This window comes from Hylobates moloch, unplaced genomic scaffold (genome assembly GCF_009828535.3).
Source record: "Hylobates moloch isolate HMO894 unplaced genomic scaffold, HMol_V3 SCAFFOLD_1, whole genome shotgun sequence".
Lineage (NCBI taxonomy): Eukaryota > Metazoa > Chordata > Mammalia > Primates > Hylobatidae > Hylobates > Hylobates moloch.
The window spans coordinates 103,974,183-103,987,868 of NW_026652276.1; the positions used below are offsets into that span (position 1 = coordinate 103,974,183).

Here is a 13,686-nt window from a genome sequence, read left to right on the forward strand (position 1 = left end):
TCTAATTTTTTCTATTTTCCTCCCTTTCTGATCCTTTATCCCACTTTGTTTTTCTTCCTCTTCCTTCTCCCTCTTCTTTGTCAAATTGAGGATTGAGTTATTATCACTGATCCATATAAAGTCCCTCTCACATTTATTTTAACTCCCACCCCCCATTTCTATTCCCCGACTTCCCATGTGCAACCTTCCTAATATGTCTGATATGCATCTTTTTGTTTGTATGTATTTTTAGAAAATGTTTATTGTTTTCGTGTGCAAAAAAAATTTAAAAAAAATCCTCTTTTTAAAAAAAAAAGTAAATACATAAATAAATAAATAAAATAAGTTTTCTATTAAAAATTCTCCCTTTTAACTTTCGACTTGCCAGGCCATCCCCAAATCCAGGCCCTCATCACCTCCCTCTCGGATACTTGAAGCCACTACCGGTTTTCTGATTTTGGTCTTTTCACACAAAGGTCCATCCAGGGAATCCTCAGACACAGCTTTTGCCCCCCCTCTCCCTGTAATGAGCAGCTTGTTGGATAGAGCCAGCGCTCAACGTCCCCCAGACCTTTCCGCCCCTCTAGCCATTTCCCACATCCCAGCTTCTCAGGTCTTTGCGGAGGCTGTTCCACACCACGCGCCTGGCCTACTCTTCCCCTTCTCCACCAGCAATAAAAGTAAAAGCCCATCTGAACTTTCGCTGATGCTGAGTTTCCTATCCGTTAAATGGTAATAATAATCCCCGCCCCGCTTCCTTGAAAGGATCCAGTGTGGTGATGGCTGGAATAATGCCTTTAATAAACAATTATCAGTGAGTTCTTCAGGAGGAGGCGTGAGCAGTGGTTGCAAATCCTGCCTTCCTCCGCCCTCCGCAGCCCTGCAATCTCAACCGCCAGGCGACTCGCCCCTCGAAACGCACTAAGAGTCGAGCCCTGTCCCTGGAGATGTTCTACTTCCAGGACCCGCCCCTCGAGACACTCTACCTCCGGGTTCTGCCCCTCCAGACGCTCTAACAACCCAGCCCCGCCCCTCGAGACGCGCTAACTCCAGACTCCGCCTCTCGACGCGCTCTAATAACTAGGCTCCGCGCCTGGAGATGCTCTAACTCCAGACCCCGCCCCTGGAGACGTTCTAACTCCAGGCCCCGCCCCTCGAGACGCTCTAACCTAGTCTCTGTCCCTCCAGGCGCTCTAACAACCAGGTCCCGCCCCTCGAGACGCTCTACCTCTGGGTTCGGCCCCTCAAGGCGCTCTAACAACCCGGCGCGGCCCCTCGAGGCGCTCTAACCCAGGCTCCGCCCCTCAACTTGCTCTAATAACCTGGCTGCGCTCCTCAAGATGCTCTAACGGCCAGGCCCCGCCTTCAAAGCGCTCAAACAACCAGGCCCCGCCCCTCGAGGAGCGCTAACAGCCAGGCCCCGCCCCTCGAGCGCCCTAACAGACGGGCCCCACCCCTTGAGGCGCTCTAACGGCCAGGCCCCGCCCTGAAGGCGTTGTAACAACCAGGCTCCGCCCCCCAGGCGCTCTAACGGCCAGGCCCCGCCGCTTGAGGCGCTCCAACGGCCAGGCCCCGCCCCCGCGTGCGTGCGCGGCCCCGCAGAGCCGTGCGGGCGCCCGCGTACTCACTGGTTGAGGTGGCAGTGGCTCCACCAACATGGAGCTTTCACAGATGCCGGAGCTCATGGGACTGTCGGTGTTGCTGGGGCTGCTTGCCCTGATGGCGACGGCGGCGGTAGCGCGGAGGTGGCTGCGCGCGGGGGAGGAGAGGAGCGACCGGCCCGCCTGTAAGTGGGGCCGGGTCGGGTGGGGGCGGCCCGCGGTGTCTCTGCTCCCGGCCTCCTCGTGGTCCGACCTGCGGTTTGGGCCCGCGGCTGGTGGGGCCCGGCGACTCCATGGGCCTCAGTTTCTCCTCTGGTAACGTGAGCTTCGCTTCCAGAGACGGGGGCCCGCCTCGCCGGGCTGGGCGCACCTCCTGGGGCGGGACTGGCTCCAACCTGGGCCCGTTGCTGCAGCGTTCTCTGTGGCCGAGGCCAGGCCGTCCCCGGGGTGGCCAGGAGAGCACCGTAAACTCTTCAGCCTGTTCCGTGGCCGCGATCTCGGAAAAAGCACCAATTCTGTGATGTGCAGCAGCATTTACTGGGCATCTATGACCCTGTGATTGGCTTTGGGGTCTTTTTCTGTAAGGAGTCGAGTAAAGGAGAAGTACATCTGCATGATGAACACCTAAATATGTAAGTGAAAAACACGGTGAAATAAGTTCCATTGAGGCCAGGCGAAGTGGCTCACACCTGTATTCCCAGCTCTTTGGGAGGCCGAGGCAGGGAGATCGCTTGAGCCCAGGAGTTTGGGACCAGCCTGAGCAACATAGCAAGACCCCATCTCTACGAAAAATTAGTTGGGTGTGGTTGTGCACGCCCCTGTAGTCCCAGCTCCATGGGAGGCCGAGGCAGGAGGGTGTCGTGAGTCCAGGAGTTCAAGGCTGCAGTGAGCTGTGATCGATCGCGCCACTGCACTCCAGCCTGGGTGACGGCAAGAGCCTGTCTCTGAAAAGTTTCATAGAAGAGGTTGGTACTAGAAACGGGAAACACCAGAGAGTCAGTGGGCAGCCCTGTTCTTTTTATTTATTTTTGAGACAGTTTCGCTCTTCTTGCCCAGGCTAGAGTGCAGTGGCACAATCTTGGCTCGCTGCAACTTCTGCCTCCCAGGTTCAAGCGATTCTTCTGCCTCTGCCTCCCTAGTAGTTGGGACTACAGGCACACACCACCACGCCTGGCTAATTTTTTATATTTAGTAGACACGGGGTTTCGCCACGTTGGTCACGCTAGTCTCGAACTCCTGATCTCAGGTGATCCACTCGCCCTGGCCTCCAAAAGTGCTGGGATTACAGGCGTGAACCACTGCGCCCGGCCAACCCTGCATTTTTTTTTTTTTTTTTTTGAGACGGAGTCTTGCTCTGTGGCCCAGTCTGGAGTGCAGTGGCGCAATCTCTGCTCACTGCAAGCTCCACCTCTGGGTTCACGCCATTCTCCTGCCTCCTCCTCCGAGTAGCTGGGACTACAGGCACCCGAAACCACGCCTGGCTAATTTTTTGTATTTTTTGAGTAGAGACGGGGTTTCACTGTGTTAGCCAGGATGGTCTCAATCTCCTAACCTCGTGTGAGCCACCGTGCCCGGCCGAGCCTTGCTCTTTTATGGGGGAAGTGGTTGTTAGGTAAATCATTACTGAGAATAGGGGGCACATGAGGTAGTGTGGAGTCTCAAAGGATGGTGCTAGAAGAAGAGTTTGCCAGAAGGCCAAGGAAAAAAGACATTTTGCTAATGGCAATACCCCAGAAGGCAAGGAGTCCCCAAACAGCATTTGGTATGACTTAAGTGTGAGGAGGGGGGCTTGTTAGACAAGCCTGGAGAGAAGGAAGGAAGCAGAGGACAGATTGTGGCTGTGTTTGTTTGCAGGGCTCAGGAGCTTTTTTCCAGTTGGAATTGGGGAGCATCTGCAGTCATTTACCACGTGCCATCTTTGTGACTCAATTAAGTATCTTATACAAAAGTGACTGGCTCCTCTCCCCAGCACAGGACTCAACAGATGTTGACTTCTTATCCCCGAGTTCTTTCAGGTACTGGGGTGCAGTGGCGCAATCTCGGCTCACTGCAACCTCTACCTCCTGGGTTCAAGCAATTCTCCTGCCTCAGCCTCCTGAGTAGCTGGGATTACAGGCGCCTGCCACCACACCTGGCTAATTTTTGTATTTTTAGTAGAGACGGGGTTTTACCATGTTGGCCAGACTGGTGGAACTCCTGGGCATCAAGATGATCCAGCTGCCGGGCCAGGGGCGGTGACTCACACCTGTAATCCCAGCACTTTGGGAGGCCGAGGCGGGCAGGTCACGAGGTCAGGAGATCAAGACTGAGGCGACAGAGTGAGACTCCGTCTCAAAAAAAAAGATGATCCAGCTGCCTCAGCCTCCCAAAGTGCTGGGATTACAGGCATGAGCCACCACACCCGGCCTCTTTAATGCTTGTGTTTGGTACTTTTGCTTGTCACTTTGTAGATATCTCATCCAGTTCAATCTCCCTTATTTTTATTTATTTTGAGACAGAATCTCACTCTGTCGCCCAGGCTGGAATACAGTGGCGCGATCACTGCATTCGAACTCCTGGGCTCAAGCAATTTTCCCTCCTCAGCCTCCGAATAGCTGGGACCACAGGTGCACACCACCATGCCCAGCTAATTAAAGTTTCCTGTAGAGATGGGGGTGTCACTACGTTACCCAGGCTGGTCTCGAACTCCTGAGCTCAAGCAATCCTCCCACCTCAGCCTCCCAAAGTGCTGGGATCACAGGCATGAGCCACCGCGCCCAATTCTCAACCTCTCTTTAAGAAAACCAAGGTTGGGCCAGACACGGTGGCTCACACCTATAATCCCAGCACTTTGGGAGGCCAAGGCAAGCAGATCACTTGAGATGAGGCATTGGAGACAAGCCTGGCCAACATGGTGAAACCCCATCTCTACTAAAAAAACAAACAAATTGGGGCCAGGCACCATGGCTCACGCCTGTAATCCTAGCACTTTGGGAGGCTGAGGCGGGTGGATCACAAGGTTAGGAGATCGAGACCATTCTGGCTAATGTGGTGAAACCCCATGTCTACTAAAAATACAAAAAAAATTAGCCCGGCATGGTGGCAGGCGCCTGTAGTCCCAGCTACTCGGGAGGCTGAGGCAGAAGAATGGCGTGAACCTGGGGGGCAGAGCTTGCAGTGAGTTGAGATTGCGCCACTGCACTCCAGCCTGGGCAACAGAGCAAGACTCCATCTCAAAAAAAAAAAAAATTAGCTGGATATGGTGGTGCATGCCCATAATCCCAGCTACTTGGGAGGCTGAGGCACGAGAATTGCTTGAACCCAGGAGGCAGAGGCTACAGTGAGCAGAGATCGCGCCACTGCACTCCAGCCTGGGCGACAGAGCAAGACTCTGTCTCCAAAAAAAAAAGAAAGAAAGAAAAGAAAAAAAAAAGATCCAGAGCAATTCACTAACTTACCCAAAGCAAGGCCGCTAGAGATGGTTGATGTCTGGCCAAGGATCCACACTCCACTGGCCGTGCTGTGTACCCACCCAGCAGCATCACCCCACCCAGAGAGTGTGCCTTTTCCACTTTACATGAAGGTGCTCTATGGACTTACTGTAAACAGCCTCCTCAGTAGTCAGTCAGCAGTAGAGACAGAATCCAAACCCAGGTCTGATTCCAAAGCCTCTGTTTTGTTTCTGTTTTCTGTTTGTTTGTTTTTTTGAGACAGGGTCCTGCTCTGTCACTCGGGATGGAATACAGTAGTGTTGTGATCATAGCTTACTGCAGCCTCGAACTCCTGGGCTCAAGTGATCCTCCTGCCTCAGCCTTCCAAAGCATTGGGATTACAGGCATGAGCCACCATACACAGCCAGCCAAAGCCTCTGTTTTTGCCCATATCATACTCACTCTCCTCCAGAAGACAAGGGCCATATCTGGTTAATCTCCTGCTGTTCCACTCAATGCCTGGCTGATCATAGGTGAGCAGTAAATGTTTATCAGTGAGTAACTGGAGAACAACATGGCCCTTCCTTATAGGCCAAAAAGCAAATGGATTTCCACCTGACAAATCCTCGGGATCCAAGAAGCAGAAACAATATCAGCGGATTCGGAAGGAGAAGCCTCAGCAACACAACTTCACCCACCGCCTCCTGGCTGCAGCTCTGAAGGTACGTGGGGTACCTGGCACAGCGTGCACCCTGAGACTCAGCCCCACAGGCTCTTCCTCTGGAGTATTCCATGCATGTTACAGGCTCTCCTGCCTCTGATCAGAATCAGCGAGGATGCTTAATTCTGTCCCCTCTCATCACAGCCCAACCTCAGCTTGCTGTTAATCCAGGCCACGGGGCCCCATCTCCCCAGCTCCAGGTTTGGCTTCCCCATCTCCCCCAGGAGCTCCTATTCACACTTCTTGCCACCCTTCCCCTAGAGCCACAGCGGGAACATATCTTGCATGGACTTTAGCAGCAATGGCAAATACCTGGCCACCTGTGCAGATGATCGCACCATCCGCATCTGGAGCACCAAGGACTTCCTGCAGCGAGAGCACCGCAGCATGAGAGCCAACGTGGAGCTGGACCACGCCACCCTGGTGCGCTTCAGCCCTGACTGCAGGTGGGACAGGACGGAGCCTCAGGTTTGCCTGCAGAGGCCCAGTCCCAGGCTTTAGCCTTCCCATATCTGCTTTGAGGTAGCGAGGAGGGACCTGGACCCAGGGCCTCCCTTGGGGTGCCAGAAAGAGCATCTACAGAGTTTGCGCGCTGCCTGGGGCTCCCTGGAGGTCTGGGCTGCTATACAGCAAGGAAACGGGGAGGTCTCTTCCTACCCGGAAATACCTTGGCCTGGCTTCCAGATGAGCCTTAGTTTCTAAACCCTAGAGAGAAACTAAAGGAGCCAAAGCTATCGGAATCTTACCTTTTGAGGAGTTTTATGAGATTTGGAACCAGGGGCTTAAGTTGTAAGGCTAGACTGTGGGGCAATGAGGGGAGATCGTGAATTCCCCAAGAACCTAGCACAGGACCTGGAACACAGAGCCTCTTTGTCCAGTGAGAGAGTGACTTGTCTGCTGCCTGTCTCTAGAGCTTTCATCGTCTGGCTGGCCAACGGGGACACCCTCCGTGTCTTCAAGATGACCAAGCGGGAGGATGGGGGCTACACCTTCACAGCCACCCCAGCGGACTTCCCTAAAAAGCACAAGGCGCCTGTCATCGACATTGGCATTGCTAACACAGGTAAGAGGCATTCAGAGGGTGGCGCCTGCCCAAAGCATGAAGGAAAGATCCAGTTCTATTTCCTCAATGAGTTAATGCTGCCTGAAAGTTCTGCTCAACCTGAGAGGGACCAGGGGGCCCTAGCTCTGAACAGCCTGGCTCTGTGCTCCCCTGGAGTCCCTGGGCCACACCAGGTCCCTAGGGAAGGCGGGGAAGGGCCACAGTCTTCAGCAGAGTCCTTATCTGTAGTGACCCTTGGCCTAGGAGGAGACATGTATACTTCAGCCAGCAGAGGCCTTGTAAGTGTCTTTGGAGAATGACAGTTGGTCAGGTCACTGCCCGTGACCCACATCACTCCCTTCCCGCTCAGGGAAGTTTATCATGACTGCCTCCAGTGACACCACTGTCCTCATCTGGAGCCTGAAGGGTCAAGTGCTGTCTACCATCAACACCAACCAGATGAACAACACACACGCTGCTGTATCTCCCTGTGGCAGGTGGGCAAGGAGGGGCATTGGCATCTGGGACCACGAGAGGCTAGGGCCGGGGAGCAGGCACAGAACGGAGAGCCAGCTTCATCGTGTGGGAAGAGCATACGAGGTGGGGTCAGGAACCCGAGCTTCAAGTCTCAGCTCTCCCCACTTGCAGTAGTGGGATTTCATGCAGGTCACCCCATGTCCTTAGTCGCTATTTCTTCATCTTCAGTGTTTTTGTTTTTTAGAAGATTAGTCTCACTCTGTCACCCAGGCTGGAGCACAGTGGTGCGATCATAGCTCACTGCAGCCTCAAACTCCTGGGTTGTAGCGATCCTCCCACCTCAGCCTCCTGAGTAGTTGGGACTATAGGCATGTGCCACCGTACTCAGCTAATTTTTGTTTTTTGTTTGTTTGTTTGTTGAGACAGTTTCACCCTCGCCCAGGCAGGAGTGCAGTAGCGCGGTCACAGCTCACTGTAGCCTTGACCTCCCAGGCTCAGACCATCCTCCCACCTTAGCCTCCAGAGTAGCTGGGACTACAGGCGTGCACTACTACACCTGGCTAAATTTTTGTCGAGATGGGGTCTTACTATGTTGCCCAGGCCGGTCCTGAACTCCTGGCCTCAAGTGATCCTCTTGCCTCAACCTCCCAAAGTGGTAGAATTACAGGCGTGAGCCACTGCGCCAAGCCACCTTTGGGCGGGGATGTTACATATCTGAGAACAAGGCTAGAAGATAAACTGAAGTCACATACATAAAAGAACTTTGTTGTTGTTGTTGTTGTTCGTTTGTTTTTTGAGACGGAGTTTTGCTCTTGTTGCTTAGGCTGGAGTGCAATGGCACGATCTTGGCTCACTGCAACCTCCATCTCCCAGGTTCAAGCGATTCTCCTGCCTCAGCCTCCCCCAAGTAGCTGGGATTACAGGCATGCACCACCACGCCCAGCTAATTTTTTATTTTTAGTAGAGGCGAGGTTTCTCCATGTTGGTCAGGCTGGTCTCAAACTGTCAACCTCAGGTGATCTGCCCGCCTGGGCCTCCCAAAGTGCTGGGATTACAGGTATGAGCCATCACACCCGGCCCTTTTTTTTTTTTTTTTCTGAGACAGAGTCTCGCTCTGTTGCCCAGGCTGGAGTGCAGTGGTGCAATCTCAGCTCACTGCGACCTCCACCTACCAGGTTCAAGTGATTCTCCCACCTCAGCCTTCCCAGTAGGTGGGACTACAGGCACACGCCACCATGCCTGGCTAATTTTGTATTTTTAGTAGAGATGAGGTTTTGCCATGTTGGCCAGGCTGGTCTTGAACTCCTGACCTCAGATGATCCACCCACCTCGGCCTCCCAAAGTGCTGGGATGACAGGCGTGAGCCACTGCGCCCGGCCAAAATAACTCTTTAAAGGTTTATATTATCCAGATATGAGGATTATCAACTTTCTCAGGAAAGAGATTGAGGGGTTTTACAGGAACAACATGCTCCCAAAATGAAGTTTAAAGGCTTCTGGGTTGTATGGCAGATTTGTAGCCTCGTGTGGCTTTACCCCGGATGTGAAGGTTTGGGAAGTCTGCTTTGGAAAGAAGGGGGAGTTCCAAGAGGTGGTGCGAGCCTTCGAACTAAAGGGCCACTCCGCGGCTGTGCACTCGTTTGCTTTCTCCAACGACTCGCGGAGGTGAGTGAGTCCGCTCTGATGTCTGACCACTGGCTCTTGGCCCCTCTTGACAACCAGGGTCCTTCTGCCTGTTTGTGCCATGGCTCTAAAGCGGGTGGGGTGCCTGGCCCTCGGCAGGAAGCTGACTTAGCTTCCTAGCTGGAGCTGCTCAAGTTGGGCCAGTGCTTACCCTGCCAGGGTGTGTTGGGGCTTGAGCTGTGATTTTCTGTGCTGCAGGATGGCTTCTGTCTCCAAGGATGGTACGTGGAAACTGTGGGACACAGATGTTGAATACAAGAAGCAGCAGGACCCCTACTTGCTGAAGACAGGCTGCTTTGAAGAGGCAGCGGGTGCCGCGCCGTGCCGCCTGGCCCTCTCCCCCAACGCCCAGGTCTTGGCCTTGGCCAGTGGCAGTAGTATTCATCTCTACAATACCCGGCGGGGCGAGAAGGAGGAGTGCTTTGAGCGGGTCCATGGCGAGTGTATCGCCAACTTGTCCTTTGACATCACTGGCCGCTTTCTGGCCTCCTGTGGGGACCGGGCGGTGCGGCTCTTTCACAACACTCCTGGCCACCGGGCCATGGTGGAGGAGATGCAGGGCCACCTGAAGCGGGCCTCCAATGACAGCACCCGCCAGAGGTTGCAGCAGCAGCTGACCCACGCCCAAGAGACCCTGAAGAGCCTGGGTGCCCTGAAGAAGTGACTCTGGGAGGGCCCGGCGCAGAGGATTGGAGGAGGGATCTGGCTTCCTCATGGCGCTGCTGCCACCCTTCCTCCCAGGTGGAAGCCTTTCAGAAGGAGTCTCCTGGTTTTCTTACTGGTGGCCCCGCTTCTTCCCATTGAAACTACTCTTGTGTACTTAGGTCTCTCTCTTCTTGGTGGCTGTGACTCCTCCCCGACTAGTGACCAAGGTGCTTTTCTTCCTCCCAGGCCCAGTGGGTGGAATCTGTCCCCACCCGGCACTGAGGAGAATGGTAGAGAGGAGAGGAGAGAGAGAGAGAACATGATTTTTGGCCTTGTGGCAGCACATTCTCACACCCAAAGAAGTTTGTAAATGTTCCAGAGCAACCTAGAGAACACCTGAGTACTAAGCAGCAGTTTTGCAAGGGTGGGAAACTGGGATAGCTTCCCATCACAGAACTGTGTTCCATCAGAAAGATACTAAGGGATTTCCTTCTGGGCCTCAGTTCTATTTGTAAGATGGAGAATAATCCTCTCTATGACCTCCTTGTAAAGATGATGTGAGGCTAAGAGAGTATTAAGTCCCTAGGTCTGGAAGAAAAGTGGAAAAGAGTAGTACTATTGTCCAATGTCATGAAAGTGGTAAAAGTGGGAACCAGTGTGCTTTGAAACCAAATTAGAAACACATTCCTTGGGAAGGCAAAGTTTTCTGGGATTTGATCATACATTTTATATGGTTGGGACTCCTCTCTTCGGGAGATGATATCTTGTTTAAGGAGAGCTCTTTTCAGCTCATCAAGGTCATCAGATATTTGAGTACCTACTCTGTGCCCAAATAAATATGAGCTTGGGATTAAATATGAATAAGACATGGTTTCTGCCATCAAAGATGGCTGGTGGGAGAGAGAGATACGCCCTTATTAAGTGCTTTGTGTTAGTTTATTCATAGCTACTGTTACATAGGTCAAGGCAAGAGAGGACCAGAGCAGGACAGAGGCAATGGGTATTGAAGTTGAAGGGGTACATTTGATAAGAGATTCGGTATTGAGAAGTTTAAATTTGTGAATTTGAAGGCTGCTTGGATGTGGCAGGTAAGGGAAATGAGGTATCTGGGAAGACTTGAGTGTAGGCAAATTTATTCATCCCAAGTCAAACTCGATCTCTCTCACGAAAACTATGACCCCCCCCGGTTGCCCCCGACTTCTCAATGTTGGAACAAGCCACAACCTTGGAGTTATCCTTGATGACTCCCATTCATTATCCCCTCTGTCCCACCACCACTGCGGTCGTCTGTCTGTTCACCAGAACGTTCTTTTGGTTACGCTCCACGTGACATCCTGAGGCTGTTGATTCTCTCTGTCTTTTCTGTTACCATCCTAGTCCTGGCCACTGTCACCTAGTGGGCCACTATAAAATATGGCTTCCTAATGGATCTTCCTGCTACCTCTTGCCTCATTACTTTTCTGTATAGCAGAGTGATCTTTTGAAAATGTGAACCAGATCACATTATTCCCTAGTTAAAACCCCCCAAGGCTTCCCATCACACTTGGAATAAAATCCAAAAGAATTTTTCTAAACCAAAAATAGTAAAAACAATTTTTTTTTTCTGAGAGTCTCTGTCACCCAGGCTGGAGTACAGTGGCGCAATCTCGGCTCACTGCAACCACCGCCTCCCGGGTTCAAGTGATTCTCCTGCCTCAGCCTCCAGAGTAGCTGGGATTACAGGTGTGCACCATCACGCACGATGTTGGCCAGGCCGCTCTCGAACTCCTGACCTCAAATGATCCACCCCTGCCTTGGCCTCCCCACGTGCTGGGATTACAGGTGTGAGCCATCGTGCCTAGCTAAAAACAATCCAAAATTCTTACCATGGCCTGCAAGGTCCTGTGTAACCTGGCTTCATCAACCCCTCTAAATGCTATGGACGTCAGATGGGCACCGTAAATGTGTGTAGGGTCACATACCTGGGTGTAAGGCAGTAGAAGGTGAGGACAGAAGTGAGCTGGACGGCGGGCTTGTGTCCTGCCTGTGGGATGGGGGGTGGCTGCTACTTACTCAGAAATCCAGCAGAAATTGCTTCCCAGAAGCTAGAAGTGAGCAACTTAAATAACTAAACACTATCTGGACCAAACAAAACACTAAGGTAGGCCCGATGCAGTCCACCACTCTTATTGGCAGCTTCTGGCTCACTGTTGAACCCACTGGAATGAGAGCACCACCGGGCAGACTCCTGGACCATCTCACTGTCAGCTCTGTGGTCCAGGCACAGTACCTGGGACAGTATAAGCACTCAATCAACGTGAAACTCAAGCCAGGGCAAGCCACAGACCTCCCAGTATCTTCTCCGTGCATCTTCCCATTCCCAGTCTCCACTGTGGTTTTGTATGTTCCTAACCACAGACTTCTGGCAATGCTGTGCACACAAGGCCTGAGGAGTATTTCCTTGGCAATTGTCAGAAGAAAGACTAAAACACTTCCTTTGCGCGCACACCTGTTCTTTTTTTTTTTTTTTTTTTTTTTTTTTGAGACGGAGTTTCCCTTTTATTGCCCAGGCTGGAGAGCAACAGCGTGATCTCAGCTCACCGCAGCCTCCACCCCCCGGGTTCAAGTGATTCTCCTGCCTCAGCCTCCCAAGTAGCTGGGATTACAGGCATGTGCCACCACACCCGGCTAATTTTGTATTTTTAGTAGAGACAAGGTTTCACCATGTTGGTCAGGCTGGTCTTGAACTGCCAACCTCAGGTGATCTGCCTGCCTTGGCCTCCCAGAGTACTGGAATTACAGGTGTGAGCCACCATGCCCGGCCAGCACACCTGTTCTTAGAAGCAGCTCTGGCATTACTCCTGTTGTGTATCCAGGACAGGAAGTGGCAGTAGAATGTTGAGTTACTGAAGTCAGATGTCTTCAGTTCCAGTTCCAACTGGAGAGCAGGTAGGTCCGTTGACCTCTCTGAGCTTGTTTCCTCATCTGTAAAATAAGAATGAATCCTGTGCTACCCACCTTGCCGTGTTGTGTTTCAGTGAAACGAGAAAACACTACCAAAAAGTCATTCCACAGACTTCTGAGGATAGAAAGTGCCCTCACTCAAGCTTCTCTTGTAACCACAGAGAAGGTGTCTGGATATTAACATAGAGCAGAGGCCACCAAGGTTTTTTTTTTTTTCTTTAAATAAAAAATCCTGCATGTGAAGGCAGTAGTCGTATCTTAATGTTACAATTTCAACATCCGTGGGTGTGAAATTTTTCAAAATAAAAAGTTGGGGAAATAGTTTAAATGGTGGTGTATAGCCTATTTTGGTGTTTTGTTTGTTTTAGAGATGGGGTCTCACTCCGTAATCCAGACTGGAGTGCAGTGGTGCCATCATGGCTCACTGCAGCCTCGACTTCCTGGGCTCAAGTGATGCTCTCACCCCAGCCTCCCAAGTAGCTAGGATCACAGGCACATGCCATCACACCTGTCTGTTTTGTGTAGAGATGGGAGTCTTACTGTGTTGCCCAGGCTGGGGCTTGCAGTCGTTTAAACCATGCAATACACAGATTAAGATGGTGGTGTCATCTCAACAGTGGCCTGCCACTTCCCAGGGAGTCTTCCTTCCTCAGTGCAGTCCACCCTCCTTCTGGCTACTTTCCTGGGGTTTGGTTGCAAGTGGGTCTTCCACCACCTGCATCCAACACTCGGGCGCATCAGGGAAACCAACTCTTTAATTTGCTTACCTGTGATAACTTGAAGCCCTGGATAGTGTCTTGCATATGGACATGTTTTCACAATTATAGCTACTCCAATAAAGTCATGTTTCAGAGACTGACAGCTTGGGAAAGGCACAAAAGTTTTGTTACTGTGTTATCTACAATGAATGTGCAATTCCTATGTAATGTTCAACCCAAATGCCCATCAATGATAACCTGGATAAAGAAAATGTGGTACATATACACCATGGAATACTATGCAGTCAGAAAAAGGAACAAGTTCATGTCCTTTGCAGGGACATGAATGGAGCTGGAGGTCATTATCCTTAGCAAACTAACCCAAGAACAGAAAACCAAACGCTGCATGTTCTCACTTATAAGTGGGAGCTGAACAATGAGAACACATAGACACAGAGAGGAGGCAACACACACTGAGGCTTGTTGGG

At 51.8% G+C, this 13,686-nt stretch overlaps 1 protein-coding gene across 6 annotated transcripts; it reads left to right on the forward strand.

The window, feature by feature from the left end:
• The first annotated feature begins 1,535 nt into the window (after positions 1 to 1,535).
• TBL2 (transducin beta like 2) lies at positions 1,536 to 10,412 on the forward strand. 6 transcript variants are annotated; one of them, XM_058444193.1, is made up of 8 exons: positions 1,899 to 2,212; positions 3,435 to 3,595; positions 5,582 to 5,712; positions 5,973 to 6,157; positions 6,623 to 6,774; positions 7,124 to 7,250; positions 8,742 to 8,894; positions 9,111 to 10,412. In XM_058444193.1, the coding sequence occupies exons 2-8, from the start codon at positions 3,565 to 3,567 to the stop codon at positions 9,574 to 9,576; spliced, it is 1,245 nt and encodes a 414-aa protein (XP_058300176.1). In that variant the 5' UTR covers positions 1,899 to 2,212; positions 3,435 to 3,564; the 3' UTR covers positions 9,577 to 10,412. The 6 variants fall into 6 exon arrangements, with proteins under 6 accessions (XP_032612915.1, XP_032612906.1, XP_032612925.1 ...); XM_032757015.2 differs by lacking the exons at positions 1,899 to 2,212; positions 3,435 to 3,595 and adding an exon at positions 1,543 to 1,765; XM_032757034.2 differs by lacking the exons at positions 1,899 to 2,212; positions 3,435 to 3,595 and adding an exon at positions 1,628 to 1,765 and having other exon boundaries at positions 5,274 to 5,712.
• Positions 10,413 to 13,686: the final 3,274 nt, after the last annotated feature.